Source organism: Xenia sp. Carnegie-2017, unplaced genomic scaffold, assembly GCF_021976095.1.
Source record: "Xenia sp. Carnegie-2017 unplaced genomic scaffold, XeniaSp_v1 HiC_scaffold_20, whole genome shotgun sequence".
NCBI classification, from domain to species: domain Eukaryota; kingdom Metazoa; phylum Cnidaria; class Anthozoa; order Malacalcyonacea; family Xeniidae; genus Xenia; species Xenia sp. Carnegie-2017.
In genome coordinates, this window is record NW_025813483.1 from 7,279,243 (window position 1) to 7,298,997 (window position 19,755).

Consider the following 19,755-nt stretch of genomic DNA (forward strand, 5'->3'; position numbering starts at 1 on the left):
AGTTAGGCTTTACCTGTAAATCTTCAATGGTTTGTTCAGTAACCCTAGTACAAGAAACCTCACTTGTAATGATTTCTGGTTTTCCATTTTGAAAAAACTTACTGATATTCCCAGAAATTTTTTTCAGCTTTTGCTTTTTTTGAAGGCACTGGGCATGTTGGACCAGAAATTGTCCTTTTAGTTTTGCTAGGAAAAAACTAGAGGGACAAAATGATTAGGTTGGAAACATTGATCTGGTATAACTATCCCTTTATAACAAAACAAAAGATGAATTGCATCGGCTGATTCTTTAACTATTCTTCTGGGACAAACAAGAGAGTTGAATATTGATTTAGGCCTTCTCTCTCCACAATCTGGGTAGTAAGTAAAAATTTTTGTCTCCAACACAGAAGAAAGAGCTAAAATGCATAGAAACGATGACTACTTTTGGTCATGACAATTCAAAAGGCCTCCTTTTGACAAGATCAACACCTACAAAACCAGAATCTAGACAGTCTTGAGATACTGTCAAAGGTAAAATATTCTTTGAGGTGTTGTTGAATTCTTTATGCTGTTCAACAATTGAGGAAAATAAAGGATGTTGGCAGTAAAAAGTAGCATTCAAAAACAGCTCAAGTGATGTTAACTGCCTCAAAATATGTAATAAACTGTTATCACCTGCCAAAAGCAATGACACTGAACTGTAGAGACAGTTGCCAGATACTTCTGATCTAAATTGAACAAAAAAGTCGTGTTCCTATAAGTCCTCCAACAAAAATTTAACTAACTGGCCAGGAAATATCTAACATAGTAACGTAGTTACATGTAGAAGATAATTCAAAGTTCAAATATAAATTCACTATTCGCTGAATTTATGCCAATATTTATAATAAAATTAAAAGCCCAAGCCATAGATCTTTAGTATACACTGCACAAAATGAAATCTGCTTCATTAAAATTTATACAACAGTCAATAGACATAAACCACATCTCATAGTCGCATAAATTGATATTAATGGTTTGGATACCTTAAAGCCATGCATACATTTCCTTTGTCCTCGTGTTGCTTACGCACGATTTTGGGGATGTAAATTTCTGCTGAGAACTCTCTGCTCAATGATGTTTCGTCTTTCAAAAGCAATGATAAGAATTCCTCTCTAGACATTTTAGTCGCCCCACAATATTCCTCATTCAAACGCAATTTCAATTCATTCAGAGATTTATCATTCTCTTGCGAAATTGCAGTCTGAACAGCAGCATACATATCAATATTTAACATTGTAGTTTGTAAACGATTTTCCAAATAAATGCAAATGAAACAGATTTTACAAACCACGCTATAGTGAATCACAACCATTGAGTTCTATAATAACTGGAGGAAACAACAAAATTACTATAAATTATCAGCGCGGCCGGGTGGTCAAAACATGGCGGTAATGGCGGATTTTGGTGGTCAAAACTTCCACTTTGAAAATGTTTTCAATATTCACTCCTCCTGATTTATATGTTTTTACGAAAACATGGCGTTGAAGTATCACGGCACATGTAGATTGATATTACGAATAAAATTCAAGGTAAGAAACTTTGAATATTTTTGATAGAAATCAGTAAAGTTGTTTTAAATTTTGAGATGTAATCGTGTCGGTTATATAGCTGGTGATTAAAACCTGCGAAAATCTAAGATGTCAATATTTAACGATTTTTAAAAACACCAATACTCACCTTAACTACAAATGTTGGTAAATATTTTCTTTTTAACTGCCTTTCATGATTAAAATTGATTGGTCATAATTTAAAATTTGGGCAATTACCTATTATCAAACGGCTCATGACATGTTTTATAAAATAAAACCATTTAAAGATGGATTTCAAAATGGCGAATACCATGGTGAATGGTGATAATAACAATGTAATAGTTCTTAAAGAACTGTTTTAACCAGAACACTAACCAACAATTCAAAGGAATCGTTATTTACAGCTAGAAAGAGGCACTATGCATTTCGGCAGACTACTCGTAAATAAAACCATTGTTCTCACGATATAACTTACTTTGAGTGCGAGCACTGTAGTGAAGTATAATGCAAACAAAAAACAGGTGCCTTTAACGGATATTAGCCTCAAGTGAACCAATAAACTTACTCTAAACTTGAATTTTTAGATTCATTAAGTGAATAAGATTTACATGCGATATACGGCTTGTCTGTATACAACTATTTAGTGAAATTTGTGAATTTCTGCAAAAAGGTAAAAGCAATCCATATAATAATATGTATGTATTAAATGTTGTGTCAATGTTGGTCTGTATCTTATTATAACAGGGTGCTGTTACAGCAGTTGTACCAAGTACAATCAAAGGAAATTGAAAAAAAAATGAACTTGCCAAGGTAGAAATGAATCCAATATATATTAAAAGAAATATGTAAAAATATAAATAAAATAAATTGTAATATCCAATAAAATATTATAAGCAAATATAGTAATAACACAATTAACACATTTAACATTGTTTTCAATAAACTACATTAATTTGCCTTTAAATTGGCAATTTTTGAAAACATTTGTAACCCTTCTTCTAGACGAAATTTTTCTGGCTAAAATAGGGCATGTTTGTTTGACATGCCCTTTTTTTTGCAATATCTACACATCATTCCTAAAAAATATTAATGTTTCAGATTGTTATATTAACAACAAGAGTCTATACTACAAAAATGAACCTACTTGCTCTGCACTCAGTTATGTGGTGACCAAAAGACCACACTTCTGACATCTGCCTATGGAAATTGAAAAAATTGTAATTTTACAACAAAGTTTTTAACAAATAATGATATTATATACCATACCATGAAATTTGTTTCTTCTATCTGTAATGTAACAAAGGTAATACAATGTTAAAATATTTTAATCAAGTAGGGTCATAAAAATTTTATATTTCAAAACATTTTAAACATATTCAGTAGAAAATATTAATGTCATACTTTGGGATGGACCACCACCAGTCCCCACCACACTTGTAGTGCTTTCCTCTTCATGTGCTGCAATTGGAAAATATTGTCTATTAAAATATAAGTTATTACAACAAAGTCTTTAATGAATTGCAATATAAAGTAAATGGTTTGAACCGGGAGTATCAACATGTTTGTAAATGTAGATCGTCCAGGTTGGTATAGTCCTGAGAAGGACTGTTTTTGTTGTTGTTGACTGATGTTTCGACAACCTTAGGTCATCTTCAGAGTCAAATGACTCTGAAGATGTAGGTTAAAATATTCAGTATATATTCAGTAAATATTCAGTAAATCAATTAGGTTAAAATATTCAGTAGAAAAAGATTAAAGTCATACTTTGGGATGGACCACCACCAGTCCCCACCACACTTGTGTGCTTTCCTTCATGTGCTGCAATTGAAAAGTATTGTCTATTAAAATATAAGTTATTACAACAAAGTCTTTAATGAATTGCAATATATTACATCATACCATTAAATTTGTTTCTTCTATCTGTAAATAATAAAGTATTACAATAATATAAATGAAGTAGATTAAAAATATTCTGTAGAAAACGATTAAAGTCATACTTTTGGATGGACCACCACCAGTCCCCACCACACTTGTAGTGCTCTTCTTCATATGCTGCAATTGGAAAATATTATCTATTGCAGACTTCAAATGTATTTGAATGTTTTCACTGTAAAACCTAACATTTCAAAAATATAATAAGTATTTTATAGTTTGCAGGACAGAATAGGTTGTCATTCTTATTTCTTTGTTGTTTATTTATATTTCATTTCCAATTTCAATATGATTGTACTGGCACTACTGGAAGTTTTTTTAGTGGTATGAGAATTGGTAGAGATACCATAGGATGACCACATGACTTTTTCTTTTTGTGGTCTCTTTTGTTGATCATCAACTTCTGCAAGTATATTAAGTGTAAGAACAACAAATAGTTAAACTGAAAATATAACTCACAAAACATACCCATTACACGTTCGTTTTTCTTTCCTTCTGCCACTATACAAAGAGATTAAGTAATTTCTTTGTATAAGTTTATGTTTTACATTAGTATTTGAACATATGATTTATAAGCAAAACAGTAGCATGAATGCTTACTTCTCTTTTATTTTAACTGTGTTTGCGAGACTAAAAAACAAGCAACACCGATGTTGAACATAAAAATAAGTTGCCCGAAAAAACGCGCTTTTTGTGTTAAATATAATACAGCACCGATATATTTCGACTAAATATGTGAATTACAGAAAAGCATTGTAAAAGCGATAATGACAAGGATAAAAAAGGCAATAGTAAAAAAATCGACTTACCAAAACAAAGACTTGTCAAATGTCAAAACGACTCTTTAAATTTTCCGCCTCCAAGACCAAGAGTAATTTAAAGTGCGTGGTCTCCACGCGTGTATATCTCGAGAATGCAGAAACACATGCCAGCATAAAAAAAAAACTCAAATTAATTTTAGCAAAATAACTTTCGAATATTAGAGAACATGGATTAACTTACTTGGTAACGGTAAATAACTTTAAAGATGCATTATCGCAGTTACTTTTGCATTCTATATGCTAAGACGCTTAGTGTACGAAAGACATATGGAATTATTATGTCTTGTAACAGGCATATACCAGAAAGCACAAATGTGCCCAGTAACACCATGTAACACGTACGTGCGTAAAGCCATGGGACCTAGAGCACAAATGTGCCCAGTAACACCCATGTAACACGTACGTAAGTAAAGCCATGGGACCTAGAAAGCACAAATGTGCCCAGTAACACCCATGTAACATGCACGTGAACATAACTAATACGTTCACACGAGTAATTGTTGTAAATTTTACTGATGTTTGAACAATACTAGTTTGCTCAGTTTTTTTCTGATTTTATTTCCTTGAATTTTATGGTTCTCTGTCTTACACAGATGATGCATTCTTATCTTCACGAAAGCGTCACTACAACATTTAATCAACTTTAAGATATGATCTTCTGTAACAACAGAATCATGTACATGCTGGTTCAATGAACTAAAACGTTTCTCTCCACATTCAGTTAAAACAGTGTTGGAGATTGCACCTGTGATATGCGAACAATGGCAAACTTCCGTTGCAAGAATTTATCATTCGCATAACGCATTTCTCGGTCTCATGACACACTTTTAGAAGATCATCTGTTGGTATTTTTAGGCCACCATGAGTCTTCCAAGACACAAAGAGGTCTGGAGCCCTGTTTGTCGATGTATGCAAAGCAGCAATACAATCTTGGCAAGTGATCTTTCTTGCAACCATTTTAACAACATAGCCAGCAATGTAAGATATAGCTGCTTCCTTATACTCAGACAAAGCAATGAAGTTGGGCACGTCACAATAGTCATGCTCTTCTTCAATTGGTTGTCGCAACTTCATATCATATCGTCTTGCCGTTGTCACATCAGAAATATCTGCCAATATTTCATTTGTCTCGCAACGATCATTTACTTTGTCAAGATTTCAGTGCTATCTTGAGCAATACAGTTTCCATGTCCTCCTTTGATGTTATGTCTCATCAATAGTTGCTTGTATGCAGCTTTAAACTGACGTGGTGTTGATTGTTATTCCATCCACCCGCCGCTCGTACAGCTGAAAAGAAAAGCTCTAAGTGATCTTGACTCATTTTGTACGTCAACAAATACCTGAGAACTGGTTTCTCCGAAACAACGAGTTCCTCTGCTAATCCTTAACGGCCTCAATGCACATGAGGAATCCGAGAAATCCAGTTTTTTCTTATGCAAGAGAATTGTCTGCCATCAGCAGTCTTCAATTCTCTTATGTAATCTACAGCTTGATTTAAAAAATCCTTTATGTACGTATAATTGCACATTCTAATTGGTGCCTTGTAGTTCTTAGCTATGGGATTTCTAGAGTTAAGAACATCAAACAAGCGATCAAATATACGAATAAAGTGCACAGTTGCACCGCATCCTTTAAACTGTTGAAGTTTTAACATACCTTCACAATATTCTAATGCATCAGCTACTCTAGAACTGAGTGCTTGCACAGCTAGATTGACTTTCATTTTTTGTGAATGCCAATGAATATGACAGGAGCGAAGCTTGTTTGCTAAGCGCAAACCCTCTGACTCCTGCAGCTCAACTAGTTTAATCAAATAATCCTACCTTATCAGGTTATTGTTTGCATCCTTCAATTCTCCCAATTGGGTCAATGCACCTCTCACCAATTTGATCATGTGACATACATCTAAAAAAGTATAAATTTTTAAACGTGAATCACATGGATGCAAAAAGTATGCTTGAAAATTATCTGGAGAGAGTTTTGCTCCAAGAATCTTCATCATTGTTTGATGAGAAGATGGACCATCAGCAGTTAAGCTGGTGACTCTAACACCAACATCATGTAGTCTGGCAATACATTCTCTAGACAGGTCTGCTTTCATCTGTCCAGAAATGCCATCAGTTAGAAAACCAACAGGAACTTTCCACGAAGAATCAAGAGCAACAGCCATATATACTAAGGCTTCTGTTGCTTCAGGCAGTGAGTCGTCATCATTTATGCCAGTTCCCATGTCAACAAAGCCAAAGACTTTGTCTCCATCAAACTCAACATGTTTGCGAATTGCCATTTCATCCAACATTAAGGCACATAGAAGGTATTCTCCTTTCTTTTAGCTTCTTCAGCCTTAAATTTCAGTGCAACAAATGCATCTCGAGTGAATCCTGGATCACCATCAATTGGATTATACCAAGTGCGGATTGTTCTTGGATGAGGCAATGCTAAATTAAACTTTTCACGTACATAGTCATAAGCTTTCCTGGAATAAAATTTCAATGTAAGAGAAAATGATCTTAGCTCAGGAGGGTAGAAACACGTGTTTTATCTTCATGTGTTAACCTATTAAATATATCCTTGACACTCCTGAAAGGGTATTGTTAAGAATTTCAGCCTGATCAACATTAACAAACCTTCCTCTGTTAAACTAGAAACAACAGAAGACATATCATTGACTTTCATTCTCAGTCTACCATTTTGCATCCTGCTGTTCTTAAGTTTTTTCTTAAGTGACTCAGCTTTCTCAATGACCTCCTCTAACTGACGCTTCAGTCTATAAGGAGATTGACAACTGTATGTATGATCATGCAATAAACAGTTGAAATTGACCTGATTATCATGTTCTTCAATAGTACAGTCATATCCTGGGTCAAATTTATTTGATTATCATCCATGACTAAATCTGGCATGGGCACAAGGCTTTTTTCAAATTCAACCTCCTCACTTACAATAGATTTTCCAATACATACTTCATTCACAGGAATATTGAGTTGTGTTTCTATATAACTAGCAGCATCTAGTAAACCTTCAGCCCCTTCATCACTGTAGTCTATATTCTGTCAAATTGTGCAAAAACAAGAAGCTTTAAGGACACATTTTAAATTTAGATACTTCTATTGTATGATACATACCACAGCATTTTTGAATATAGTTGGCACCGCATTCAGTTTTAACACAACTCTATTCCCGACTGTTTCCTTCATGGTCAGAAAAATGTTCTGAACAAATCCGACTCCATTTCTTTGGGGCAAACTCATTCATAGTTCGAGAGTTTTGTTAATGCAAACACCCACATCTCCAAAAGATGTGGGTGTTTTGCTGCATCTGGAAAGCTATAATGAGCAGAAAGTTTGAGATAAATACAATTTAAATTAAAGATTATGCTTTAAAAAAATTAAAAAAAACTACAAACGAAATGGTATCACGCCATCAAACGACAAAATTACAAAAACGAAGTGCTTTGTTTTGAGAAATAATGAACAATATTTTATTGCATACCGGTGCCATGAAATGTTTGTTTTTCTTGCACTATTTTTGCATCCATGTACAACACAAGATTGCGGCATTTTTTGCAATACAAGTATTCAAATAAGACTTCGCAACAAATGTTTTTGTATTTATTGTAATGTCTATAAACACGCAATTGTGGTGGTCAAATCCGAGGGGCGAAAGTTTTCATTTCATGAGCCCGCGTCTCTCCGCTGACTTTGACCACCAAAATCCGCCATGTTTTGACCACGAGGCCCAGGCCCTTTGCCCCTCCAGGTCTTATAGAGCTCAATGATCACAACGATGATCTATCTCACCCAGACACCACGCTTGACTATGTTAGCTCAGAAGGCTATCAGTCGAAATCGGTCAAACCAATCACAATAAAACAAAAATTCAAATGAGCCAATTGTAAGATAGCAATTGGACTCCTTATAGGTCCGGCCAACTCATTATCGGTCGAGATTATTCCAGACTGTCCACTGATCTGGACATTGACCAATAAAATAGCGTTTCTGGCGTTCATAGACTCCTTTATATGTCGAACCAGTCAAGCCACCCCGCTTATCAGTCGGTTATTCCAGGTCAATTAAAATTCAACTGATCTGGTTACCAAGGAGATATTCATTGGATTAGTCATTAGTTTTCAATAATAAATAAAGCTGGATTTTCATCACGAAGTAAATGCGATATTAAAGTAAGAATATTAATGAATTTTAATTAATATGAATAGGTAATTTTGAATTTCAAACATCAGTCGCGCGACGGATTTGACATACTGATCCGCCCTCAAAGCGACAACATAAAAGCATGCATGTAAGTACATCAGTACTCAAATAAACCATTGATAAAACAAAGAAATTAATTCGTTCAGTCCTGACATTCTGACTCTTATGAATGCGGAAAATACGTATCGGAATACAAAGGGTTTATAGCATTTCATAGCTTTGATGCTGAATTTACGTTATTCGAACAAGAAAATTTATATCATACCTATGGATTTTCACACCAACATACCATGCATAGAAGAAAAGATATGACATAAGCTTTAAATATAAGATACTGTTCATACGTTCATACGTAATGGGAAGAACTGGTCAAATAATATTTTCAATACAGTTAGCCGCTCCAGTTATTATAGAACCAATGTTCGTGCCCCTCCAGAGCACGAGTAATTAAGATCGTTGTTTGAACAAAGCTTCTAATACACGTCGAGAAACTGCAGTGAATTATACATCGTAACTGAATGAATTCAGGCATCGGTTAAATTCGGTTAAATGTTGCCATTTTTAAAAGGAGAAGTATTCTTTCAAAATTGAGAAATTGCAACAACCAGAAGTAAAAACTAAGGAGGAATTAAGGTCATTGGAACTTGCTGAAATTGAAAACCATATTCAGCTGTCATAAAAAACAAATATTATGATGATCATAAAGATTTTACTGTTGACAGCCGTCAAAATAATAGTCAGCGCTATAAATACAAGCACGAAAATCCCCAGTAAACATAGCTTCTGGTGATTGGCAGTTCACAAGTTCGTAAAAGCTCTTACATTTTAAGAAATTTCAGCATTTAAAAGTCATTTACACTGGGAAAAATTCAACAAATTCTTTCAGTTACGGAGGATTCACAAAGCTTGACGTGATTAGTTAATTGAAAAATCACCTGGTGTGGTTGGTCAATTAAAATAGGAATAGAGGAAGTTAGGAGTTCTTCAAAGAGCTTGTTGAGGAACTCTTTAGATCAATTTATGAAAGTGAGCTATTTTTTGATGAAATACTTTCAAAACGCTTCTACTGTCGCGACTAAGACCACAATGCACATGTATCGTCGGCCTTTTGACGTCATTACGCATAAGGTCTATTGTTAACAACCAGATATGATGGATGTAACCACGCTTTCCGGAAAAAGTGGAACAATTATAGATATGTTTTCAACAAGTTTGTTTGTTTATCATTCCATCAACGTTTTCTCACCTTTAAAACTCATTATTTGTTGATTTTGAAATTTTTATGGATTTATTTAGTTGTGCCTTTGAGCTTTTCACAAGGTTCAAATCTTGGTATTTGGTTAGTGACCATTTCATCACCATTTTATTGTGAGACGTAAGGAAACTTGTTGTGTCTAATGGGGTCAATATTAGTTGGAAACACAAATAGTAAAATATATTGGACCACGACCACCCAGACTATACGGAATACCAAACTTCACAAACCACAAATAAACCCATGCGACCAATTGTATCATTCTGTGGTTCGCCTATTTACGAACGTTCAAAAGTACTTGACTGACATACTGCAACCACTTACAAACAAATCAAAACACAAGCTACAATCTACTGAACTTCATTAAAAACTGAGCACTATACAAATACCGGACAACCATATTATAAGTCTTTTGATGTGAAAACACTGTTCACCAGTATTCCACTTTAATCTAGCAATTACTTGTACAAAAACCCTCATTACAAACACACGGAAGTACTGCCATTACCGACAGAAGATTATGGAGCTACTGGAGCTCTGCCTCACCTCGACTTACTTCCAGTACAAAGGTACACACTACAAAGAATTACATGAACAGCATGGGCTCACCGTTACTGTTGTAGTTGCTGAAATTGTAATGCAATCTATAGAGGAACAGGCGCTCACGACTTACAAACATACACTATCTTTTGGTTTCGCTACGTAGATGACACATTATAGCACTACATGCAGACGAGATTGATGACTTTCTACACTCACATCAACAAACAGAACAGCCACATACATTTAATTTCAAAGATGTCGAAGAAAACGAACCTTCCTTTCGACTGTTTGGTAAAAACATGACAATCAAAAACTACGAACAACAGTTTATCGCAAGCCAACACATACTGACCGACTGTTATATCATCTTACAACCCACATCACACAAAGCTACCACAATCAGAACATTAACAAGACGTACACAAATCATATGACTCAACCGAACGCCTACACACAACGAAAACAACTATCTCAAACGTGTTTTGACAAAAACAACTATAACTCTGACTTTATTAAACGTAACACTTACAAACCCAACGAACCAACAACAAAACGAACAACTCAGTGACAACAGCAACGATACCTTACACATCAAAGGTACGTCTGAGACTATCCCGCGTATCTTACGACCATACAACATATGCAATGTAAATAAACCAATCACAGCGTTACGACAAGTACTAACAAACATAAAGGACAAAGAACAACCCAACGAACGACAAGGTGCAGTTTACAAAATAAACTGTCTGACTGCCACGCCTCCTATATCGGGGAAACTGCAGGAATTAAACATAACAGTTACTGAACACAAATGAGCCACTAAGAAACAAGACAAAACTAATCACATTGCCGAACATCACCGAATCACAAAGCACAACATTGACTGGGACTTGGCAAAATGCATTACTTCATAGTACTGACTATAGACAACGGCTTACATTAGAAAAGTATACCAACTTGGAACAAACCCCTGAACAGATCACAGCAATTACTGACACCTTTACAAACGACTTATTCACAATACAAACAAACGATCAACAAAAACATTACACCTTACACTAATTCACAATGACAATACACAAATTGACACCCATACATTACAACTAAAAACATCACACCTAAATCACACATCACAACTACAAATAAAAATATTTCACTTCGCACTAATTCACAATGACAATACACATTTCCTAAAATAATAATACAATAACGTAAGAACCAGATAACAAATACGGCTAACCTGACGTTTACTCCTCATTTGTTCTCTAAAGATGATACCGCTAGGTTGTTTCGAAACGTCAGTCAACAACAATAAAACAGTCCTTCTCAGGACTATATCAACTGGACGATTCATTTACAAACATGTAATCTTGCATATTATATACAAAGATATATTCTCTTCAGTACACCTTATATCAGCTACTATACTGGTTCTTATATATTTCTGAAACAAATTTGAGCTGTGAAAGGAATCAAAACGCTTCTTCAATTTAAGATACCAACTTTCATTCAAATAATTTTATCATGTACTTTAAAAAGTATAAATTCTCTCATTCTTTTTATGAATAGCTAATCCACTTTGAAGTTGTTTATTCATTTGGACGTTAAATGTCGATTTAACCATTTAGGAGGGAATTCAAAAGTTTGTTTTTATTTTGTTTGGTGATTGTTGCAAATCGGCTACACTGGCACTTAAAGGTTGATTTTATATTGCTTCTTGAAAAAACTGAACGACTGATAAATTATAGTGTTGTTGTTAAAACTAATTGAAAACATCGACGATTTTATTTTTTAAAGGGGAGCTAAAAATTTTAGAATTGGGGTGGCTGCTAAGAAAGTAACGTTAAACAAAGTGATTGATTTTAGAAGTTAGGTTGTAAAACGAAGGTAATGTAGGTTGAAACATTGCCAAAAAGTAAGTTCAATTGTACTACTATTTCTTAAGTAAAATATCAGGTGTTAATGTGTTTCTTCTGTAGGAGAGATCTGATGTTTGGAGGATGCCATTCATTTGCACTCCCTTAGAAAATCTGCTTTACGTTCAACGCCTGCTCCCCAAAAATGTTGCTGCTCACCCAAATTTTGGATCCCATATATGTAGTAGGAGCAAAATTTTTTTTTGTTCAACAGTATAAAGGGTTATTATTAACAAGTAAATAGCTTTCAACTTAAAAGAAACACATAAAAACCTGTTAGAGTCTTTTTACAAAAACTGTGAAAGTCAAACCTTGAGCAACAGATAACTTTGCATTTAAAAGTGCGACAAAGACACGCGTGAATTCAAGTTTCAATGCAATTATTTGTTTTTCTCTGTAATTGAAAATACAATTGATTTGTAGAAACAACTATCCAGACTTTATCAGCAATACTTTTCTAAAAGTAGCCATTTTTGCCGAAAATGTATTTCATTTGTACGGAATGGTTGCTTTTCGTTAGTTGAATTATTTTGTCAATATTAAAACTGATTTTCTTTGAATCATGGTTATCTATATTTATAACAAAATATTTTTTATAAATACAAGCAGTCTGTATCGCAAAATGAAATAGAACACAAATTTCATATATCTAGTGTAAATAAGATTATTTCCAAAGCATGCAAACATTCATGTTAAATATTCTCTTATAAAGTCTGCTCTTGTCTATTTAACTATCATTTTACAAATCAAACCTGAAGGTTTTCTTCAATCACTTTCCTCATCTTCTGCAATCACTGAAAGTTTTACGTATCATAAAAGATCAGTGCATAGAGAACCCTTTTCCACGATGCCATTGGTCATGTTAAGTTAAGCGGACCTCGCATCCTTCAGGTAGCTTGCACTCATAATGATAAAATTACAGCATAAAGTGTTCGAGCAACACACTCCATTTTACGTTGGACAACACATAACCAGTAAACTTCAAGATGCCATTTCTTTAGTAGGATGAAGCACGTTTGTTTGTTTTTGCATACAGTATTTTCCGAAATCTTCCACAATATATGTCCTCTATACTCTGAAACAATTTTGTACATAAATTATAAATGACATAATTTTTAAAAATCTACTTCAGTTTGTATACATGTCAATATACTTCAAAAATGTAATACCCAGTTAAATAAGTATTACAGCAAAACTATGAGAAACGTTTTCTTATCCTCAGTAAACGTTGATTTTAGACAACCATTTTTAACAACAAAGTGTGATTATTTTAAAATTGTTTTAAAAGCAGTTTAATGAGACAAGTTATTAACAGGGGCGGATCTAGAGTATGTCAAATCCGTCGCGCGACTGATGTTTGAAATTCAAAAATTACCTATTCATATTAATTAAAAATTCATTAATTATTCTTATTTTCTTATCGCATTTACTTCGTGATAAAAATCCAGCATTATTTATTATTGAAAACTAATGACTAATCCAATGAATATCTCGTTGGTAACCAGATCAGTTGAATTTTAATTGACCTGGAATAACCGACTGATAAGCGGGGTGGCTTGACTGGTTCGACGGATAAAGGAGTCTATGAACGTCAAAAACGCTTATTTTATTGGTCAATAGCCAGATCAGTGGACAGTCTGGAATGGTCTCGACTGATAATAAGGGTGGCCGGACGTATAAGGGAGTCCAATTGCTATCTTACAATTGGTTCATTTGAATTTTGCTTTATTGTGATTGGTTTGACGGATTTCGACTGATAGCCAACTGAACTAACATAGTCAAGCTCACTGTCTGAATTGAATGTTTGATCGTTTTCAGTAATTTTATAAGCATGATAGAAACTAAACTACAATCAGATGGAATTTATGGAAATCTTTACAAATTCATATTGACATGAATGCTGCTGTCCAAACTGTGAATTTTTCAAGAGGGTGAAAATTTATGGATAAATTGTAAATGCTTGGCAAAGACGATCTCGCGAGCGACATCTCAGTCATTGATGTTCAAAAGAAAGCCAACATTGTTTTGAGTTTTATCAGCAGAAATTTACATCTAAAATCGTAAGTAAAGGACAAGTAAAGTGTATGCATGAATGTAATAGATCAAAGTCAATTTATGCGAGTGTGTAATGCGATTTATGTCAATATGGCGTATGGTAAGCAGATTGATGCTTCTAAAATTGTTGTTGCCGAAGGACTTTTAACTATGATTTCTTTAGTGCTTGGGGAATCGGCCGTTATATGGCAGCGAAATCCTACATTCCTGCAAATATATTTCAATGGACAAAAATCTGTAGCCATAAGGCGCCATACTATTATTTACTTTATCATAAACAAATGTTTGGGGTTTTCAGTTTATGATCATTGATCATTCAATCATTGGACAGTTATACTACATATTGTTTAAGATTTGAGAAAACTAACATTGATTACATGAGAAGCTGTTTACTATAACCTGTGATTTTGAGTCTTCTGATCCATGAAGCTTTTATTTTGACAATTTGACTGGAATGGTATTAAACCTGAGTATTTCACATACATGGAATGTTGTCCCATGTCACATATTGTCCCCTTTTCTAACTGAACACCTCATGTAGAGATGTAAAGTGTGTTAATCTACGGCTCATACCAGATTGTTTGCCATAAATTCCAAAGGGCTATTGATGTATGAAAAGCATTTTCTATAAAGTAAAAATGTCTTTCTATGTATGCAGATAAACCTTGAAATTTGGCAAAACAGCAAAGTATTTTTCATGATCACTAGGTAATTTTTCTGATGATCATTATAATTTCTAAACTAAATTATTTCTGATTTACATTTAAACAAGCTTTGATCATATGAAAAGATATTTATCATAACCAGTAAGCATGACACATGAACCAATTTTAACATTCATGTAATTATATAATTAAAGACATGTTGGTTACATTCTGTTTGTATTTGCAAATACAATGCTACTAGTGATTGCTATATAGCACACCTTGCATATACTTACAGGAGATAATAGTCTAGTGAAATGCCTAATAAACATTTATGGCATTAAGCTGTCCTTAACTGCAAATTTTCACTCTGATAATTTTGCTTAACCTTGGCAGAAAAAATTTTGAGTTTTTCTCAAAAGGTGAATTTGCTGGCACTGATGTGGAGATGGGTAAAGGGTTACAATAAACTTGCATGGTTTGAAGTCTGAGCTTTCTATATCTATGAACTGTCACTTGTAGTACCAAATTTCTAACTTAACTAAACTCATTACATAGAGGTTTGAAGGGGTCTCTAGGGGGTCTATGCCTGACAACTTGGTAGAAATGTTTAAAGACTATATCTTTTGAATAGCATTATTGTAAAATAAATTTTACGTTCCTAGACATGCTAATGAGCCATATATTTGGCATGATAATGAGCCTAAATATTTGGCAAAACATTCAAGTATTGTTCACTTCATTTAGTTTTGAAAAAACGTAAGCAAAATGTGTTATTTTTAGGCAAAAACGATGCCCACAAATACATTTTGTATTGCTCTAAAACGCTGAAAATGGCATTTTCAAGGCTCTGAAATTCAAAATTTCTCAGGGGAGAATGCCTCAGACCCCCCCAGGTGCGGAGCGCCTCGACGTTTTATGACTGATGTTTGAAAATCCTAGATCCGCCCCTGGTTATTAACACTATCTACCATGCTTGCTCATTACAAACAAGTACTGCTCACTGGTACTGTGGAGTATATTTCCTAAAATATTTTATTCTTATCATATAATACTTGTATCATATAATATTATTTCAAAGACAAAATGTTAAATTGTGATAACCTTATTGACGTTGTACACAATAATAACTGCACTTGAAGCCCAGTCAAACTCATGTAAAGATGTAGCTCGCGCGAAAAAGGGTAAAGTTAACCTTCTAGAGCCGGAAATTTTCAAAGTTTGTACACACTTATTCGTGATTGTTGCCTGTTGGCAACAACGGCCTCTAGAGGGTTAAAGGACTTGATACTTTGAACACGTGATTTTATTGTGACATTTTATGAACAAATTACTTGTTATTTGTCAGAAAGAGTTGTTTTACAATACTTGGAAAAGAATTTCTCATGATTATAGACGAATATTTTGACTGAAAAGTTTTAATCATCATAACTTCATGCCTGTTTCTGAGGTGATAATACAATGTTCATGTTTCAAACAAAACAACAATAACGTAGGATTACCTCTATATCTGCTTCTTGTGATATTGAATTTCCACTACTTTCAATGCTTGGTAATACTCCATTGTGACTGATTTTTGAAAATTAGATGACTCAGCACAATGAATAAAATTTTCATGTCTGAAGAAAAATGATAAGATGCAGCAGCCTGTATTGAATGAGAGTGTCAAAATGAATTGCATACCACTAATTTTAAACTTAAAATACTTGTACAGTAACATTTTGGTCATCATAAATTTCAAACAAATAAAATCTAACACCTTAATGGACCTGTTGTAATTAATTCTTTTTGTCGTAAAGTATTCGCCAATACAGATGTATTTTTCTTATGACATGTAAAGTCATAATTTTATTCTTTATCTCTAACAGTCTATAACTGGATTTCACCAAATAAACACATCCAGTCATGTACAATATTTGTTTGTAGAAAGCATTTATTACACCTGTATTGAGTTGTTTACTGTCTTATTAAACACCTTTGTTTACACTTTCAGCATTCACAACAATGTAAAATCACCTTCTTTTTTAGCTCTTGAATGAAGTCTTTTCAGGTCTGCAATTGTATTTATTGACTTTGCTGTCCTTAGTAAAGCTCTTGTGTGATGATGTTTACCGTGTTACTGTATGATTGGTATGAAAGTGAGAATGGAACTCAAACCATATGAACCTCATATGAACATCAAACGACTTGCATGTGCTGATTAGCGTAGACAGATTAGGTTAGTTCTATACTGTCGCAAGACCAACATGAAAATTGTGCAAGCAAAAATTATTTGATAGAGTTATAAAACCCTGACACAGCAAAACAACAAACAATAAACTGGCCTGATAGCATTATAGTTCATTGTCATTTTGATTTCATGTGAATCCACATCGAGAAAATTATCAATATATTTAAGACTCGTGTGAAAATACATCATTTGCTTTCTTTTTCGTTTTTCAGCAAAACACGCACTGTGTCCATAGTGTACATAACTAGACTAAATACAAGTACGGCGCAATATGTTTCACGTATAATGAGACCAAACAACACATATATGATATATCATGTTTGCGATGGCTTTGCGATGCTAATAATTCTTTCGAATCTTGGCTTATTTAGTTTTAAACATTGTCAGTACAAACAAAAGAGGGTATTATACAATTATACGCGCAAACAAAACGATTTTAGAAATTTATATTGTTAATGCTACATCTGATTACAGAGATCAATTTATTAAATATTCATGCCATTCAGTCTGGCAGACCTAAATAAGGTATATTCTTAAAAAAAGTTCATCCACGCAAAAATTGTCGAACATGATCAGGTATTTGATAATTGTACATTTGGTATTCTCCCTATTTGTATTCTTGCAATTTTTGTTGTTGTAACAAAAGTTGTTTTTTGTCATAAATAAACCTTTTGACCTTTGTTAAATCAACGGAAAACACGAAATTAAACGAAGGGATAAGGCCTAAACTAGAATGCTAATTTGGGCATTGGGTATGGAAAACTTGAATAATTCAGATCTACCCAACTGAACTGAATTCGTCCTGCCAACCTATGATCTTCAGCAACCATACACCCAGTTGGTTATAAGGTGTTATACATGACGGCGCACAAAAGATCCAAAAAATCCCTTTAGATTAGTAGTCTTTCTTCCATGGAAGGGCATAGGAAGGGCATAAGAAGGGCACTATGTCCCACACGTTGCATAAATATATAGTCAAGAGAGTAGCCCACGTTGAAACATAACAAAAGATTGAATATTACAAGGAGTACTCGTGATGAGCAGATGGAACTTATGCCGATTGCATAATACATTTTGATGCATTATATTATGCCTTTTTCTCTAGATAACAAGGAAATTTTTCACACCGAATAAGCACGGCAGAAAAGTAACGATGATGAAATTGCTTACATGTCTAGTAAATATCCAAATAAAAGCAAGCATACATGTAGTGATAAATAGGCTGAACTGACAGGATGTAATAGAAGAGCTAGCATCCATGCTGTGATAATAGGCTGAATTAAAAGATGCATGAACTGATTACAAGATGAAATGATAATGGCGAATACCCAAGAATGGTAAAATTCACTTGTGCTTGCTGCTACCCTCTTCTGTTTTTGAATTTAGAAAGTTCCATGTATTAAGCATACAAAACATGCAACTCTTATGGGCTGTTTTTAATCTCTGACATCAGGAAATGTATATAGAGATTTGGCGTCACACTCATTCTCGATTAGATGCTTTCAAGGACTTTGAAAGAAATTAAAGAAATATTTGCTGATATTATTGATATCTCAGAATTTGATGAGCTAAGGGAAGAGTAGAATTTGAACCTACTCATCTTGATCTTGTCTTATACTCAGTAGCGAAGCCAGCGCGTATTTTTACCCATACAATGCAAATATTTTAGTTATTAATCACTCCAAAAACTATGAATGAAATTAATTTTCTAAAGAAATGAATAATAACTTTGTAGGAGTTAAAGATCAAGTTTGCTTCGTTATTGCTCATACCCTGCATGGTTAATGGATGATTTGTCCTTTTGCTCGAAATGCTACGTAAATTCATGGAGAACTTCTGCTGAATCTTCAAGGTCTTATTCATCTTCAAACTGTTTTAAATATGGAGTCCTTGTTTGCCGACCCATAACAGAATATAATTGATTTGCTCTTCCCTTCAACTTCTCTAAGTATACTTTTAAAACGTCAATTTCTGTTTTGATTTGCCAAAAGCCAAGATGGCGTCGTTAATTTCTCAATCCATTTTTGGTGCTGTTCACGGTTCACCTGTTGCCATTTCTGAAAGTTTATGTCTGAACGGTTCTTCTACAAATCCTTTCTTTAGTTCTGCTATCAAAGTTAAGGAATCTCTTGATTTTATCCAACTAATACGTTATTTGTTTGATCTCACGATATAAAAGTTCGTGTAAATGATATAACTAACCAGAATGGACTCTTCTTTGAAGTTTTCGGTCACGCAAGCACTTGACGGGAGTACTGCTATGTTCCTTGATAGTAAAGTGATAGAATTTGACTTTGAGAAAAATAGTGAAAACTAGATTACAAAGGTTGAAAAATCTTTTAATGGAATATAACTGGACTATTGTTGCCACTTTTATCATGCAGTACTCAAAAGAGAAAGTAACATAGGGTAATAAATCATGAACAAATACGATTTCAAACTGCTGCTTTGTGAAATTCATAAAGAAGATTAACAATGTTTAGTGTCTTTGTTTAAAAAAGACATTGCTAATTTATTTCATTGTTGCTCAACTATTTTTGATTCATGCTTGTGAGTATGTGTTTAACTTAATAGGGATTTACAATTACAATTAAA

General features: G+C 33.8%; 1 protein-coding gene and 2 long non-coding RNA genes across 4 annotated transcripts; 1 reads left to right on the forward strand and 2 right to left on the reverse strand.

Moving 5' to 3' along the window:
- Positions 1 to 430: 430 nt before the first annotated feature.
- LOC124441595 lies at positions 431 to 1,283 on the reverse strand. The gene is made up of 2 exons (XM_046992070.1): positions 1,008 to 1,283; positions 431 to 710 (listed from the first exon to the last, which is right to left on the reverse strand). Exons 1-2 carry the CDS (start codon positions 1,256 to 1,258, stop codon positions 431 to 433), a joined length of 531 nt encoding a protein of 176 aa, XP_046848026.1. The 5' UTR covers positions 1,259 to 1,283.
- A 193-nt stretch (positions 1,284 to 1,476) lies between these two features.
- On the forward strand, positions 1,477 to 2,391 carry LOC124442377. The gene is made up of 2 exons (XR_006947229.1): positions 1,477 to 1,553; positions 2,138 to 2,391. It is a non-coding gene; the product is annotated as an uncharacterized LOC124442377 (long non-coding RNA).
- A 10,346-nt stretch (positions 2,392 to 12,737) lies between these two features.
- Positions 12,738 to 17,252, reverse strand: LOC124441880. Of its 2 annotated transcripts, none has more exons than XR_006947020.1 (3): positions 16,947 to 17,252; positions 16,433 to 16,549; positions 12,738 to 13,306 (listed from the first exon to the last, which is right to left on the reverse strand). It is a non-coding gene; the product is annotated as an uncharacterized LOC124441880 (long non-coding RNA). The 2 variants fall into 2 exon arrangements; XR_006947021.1 differs by having other exon boundaries at positions 16,433 to 16,577; positions 16,947 to 17,105.
- Positions 17,253 to 19,755: the final 2,503 nt, after the last annotated feature.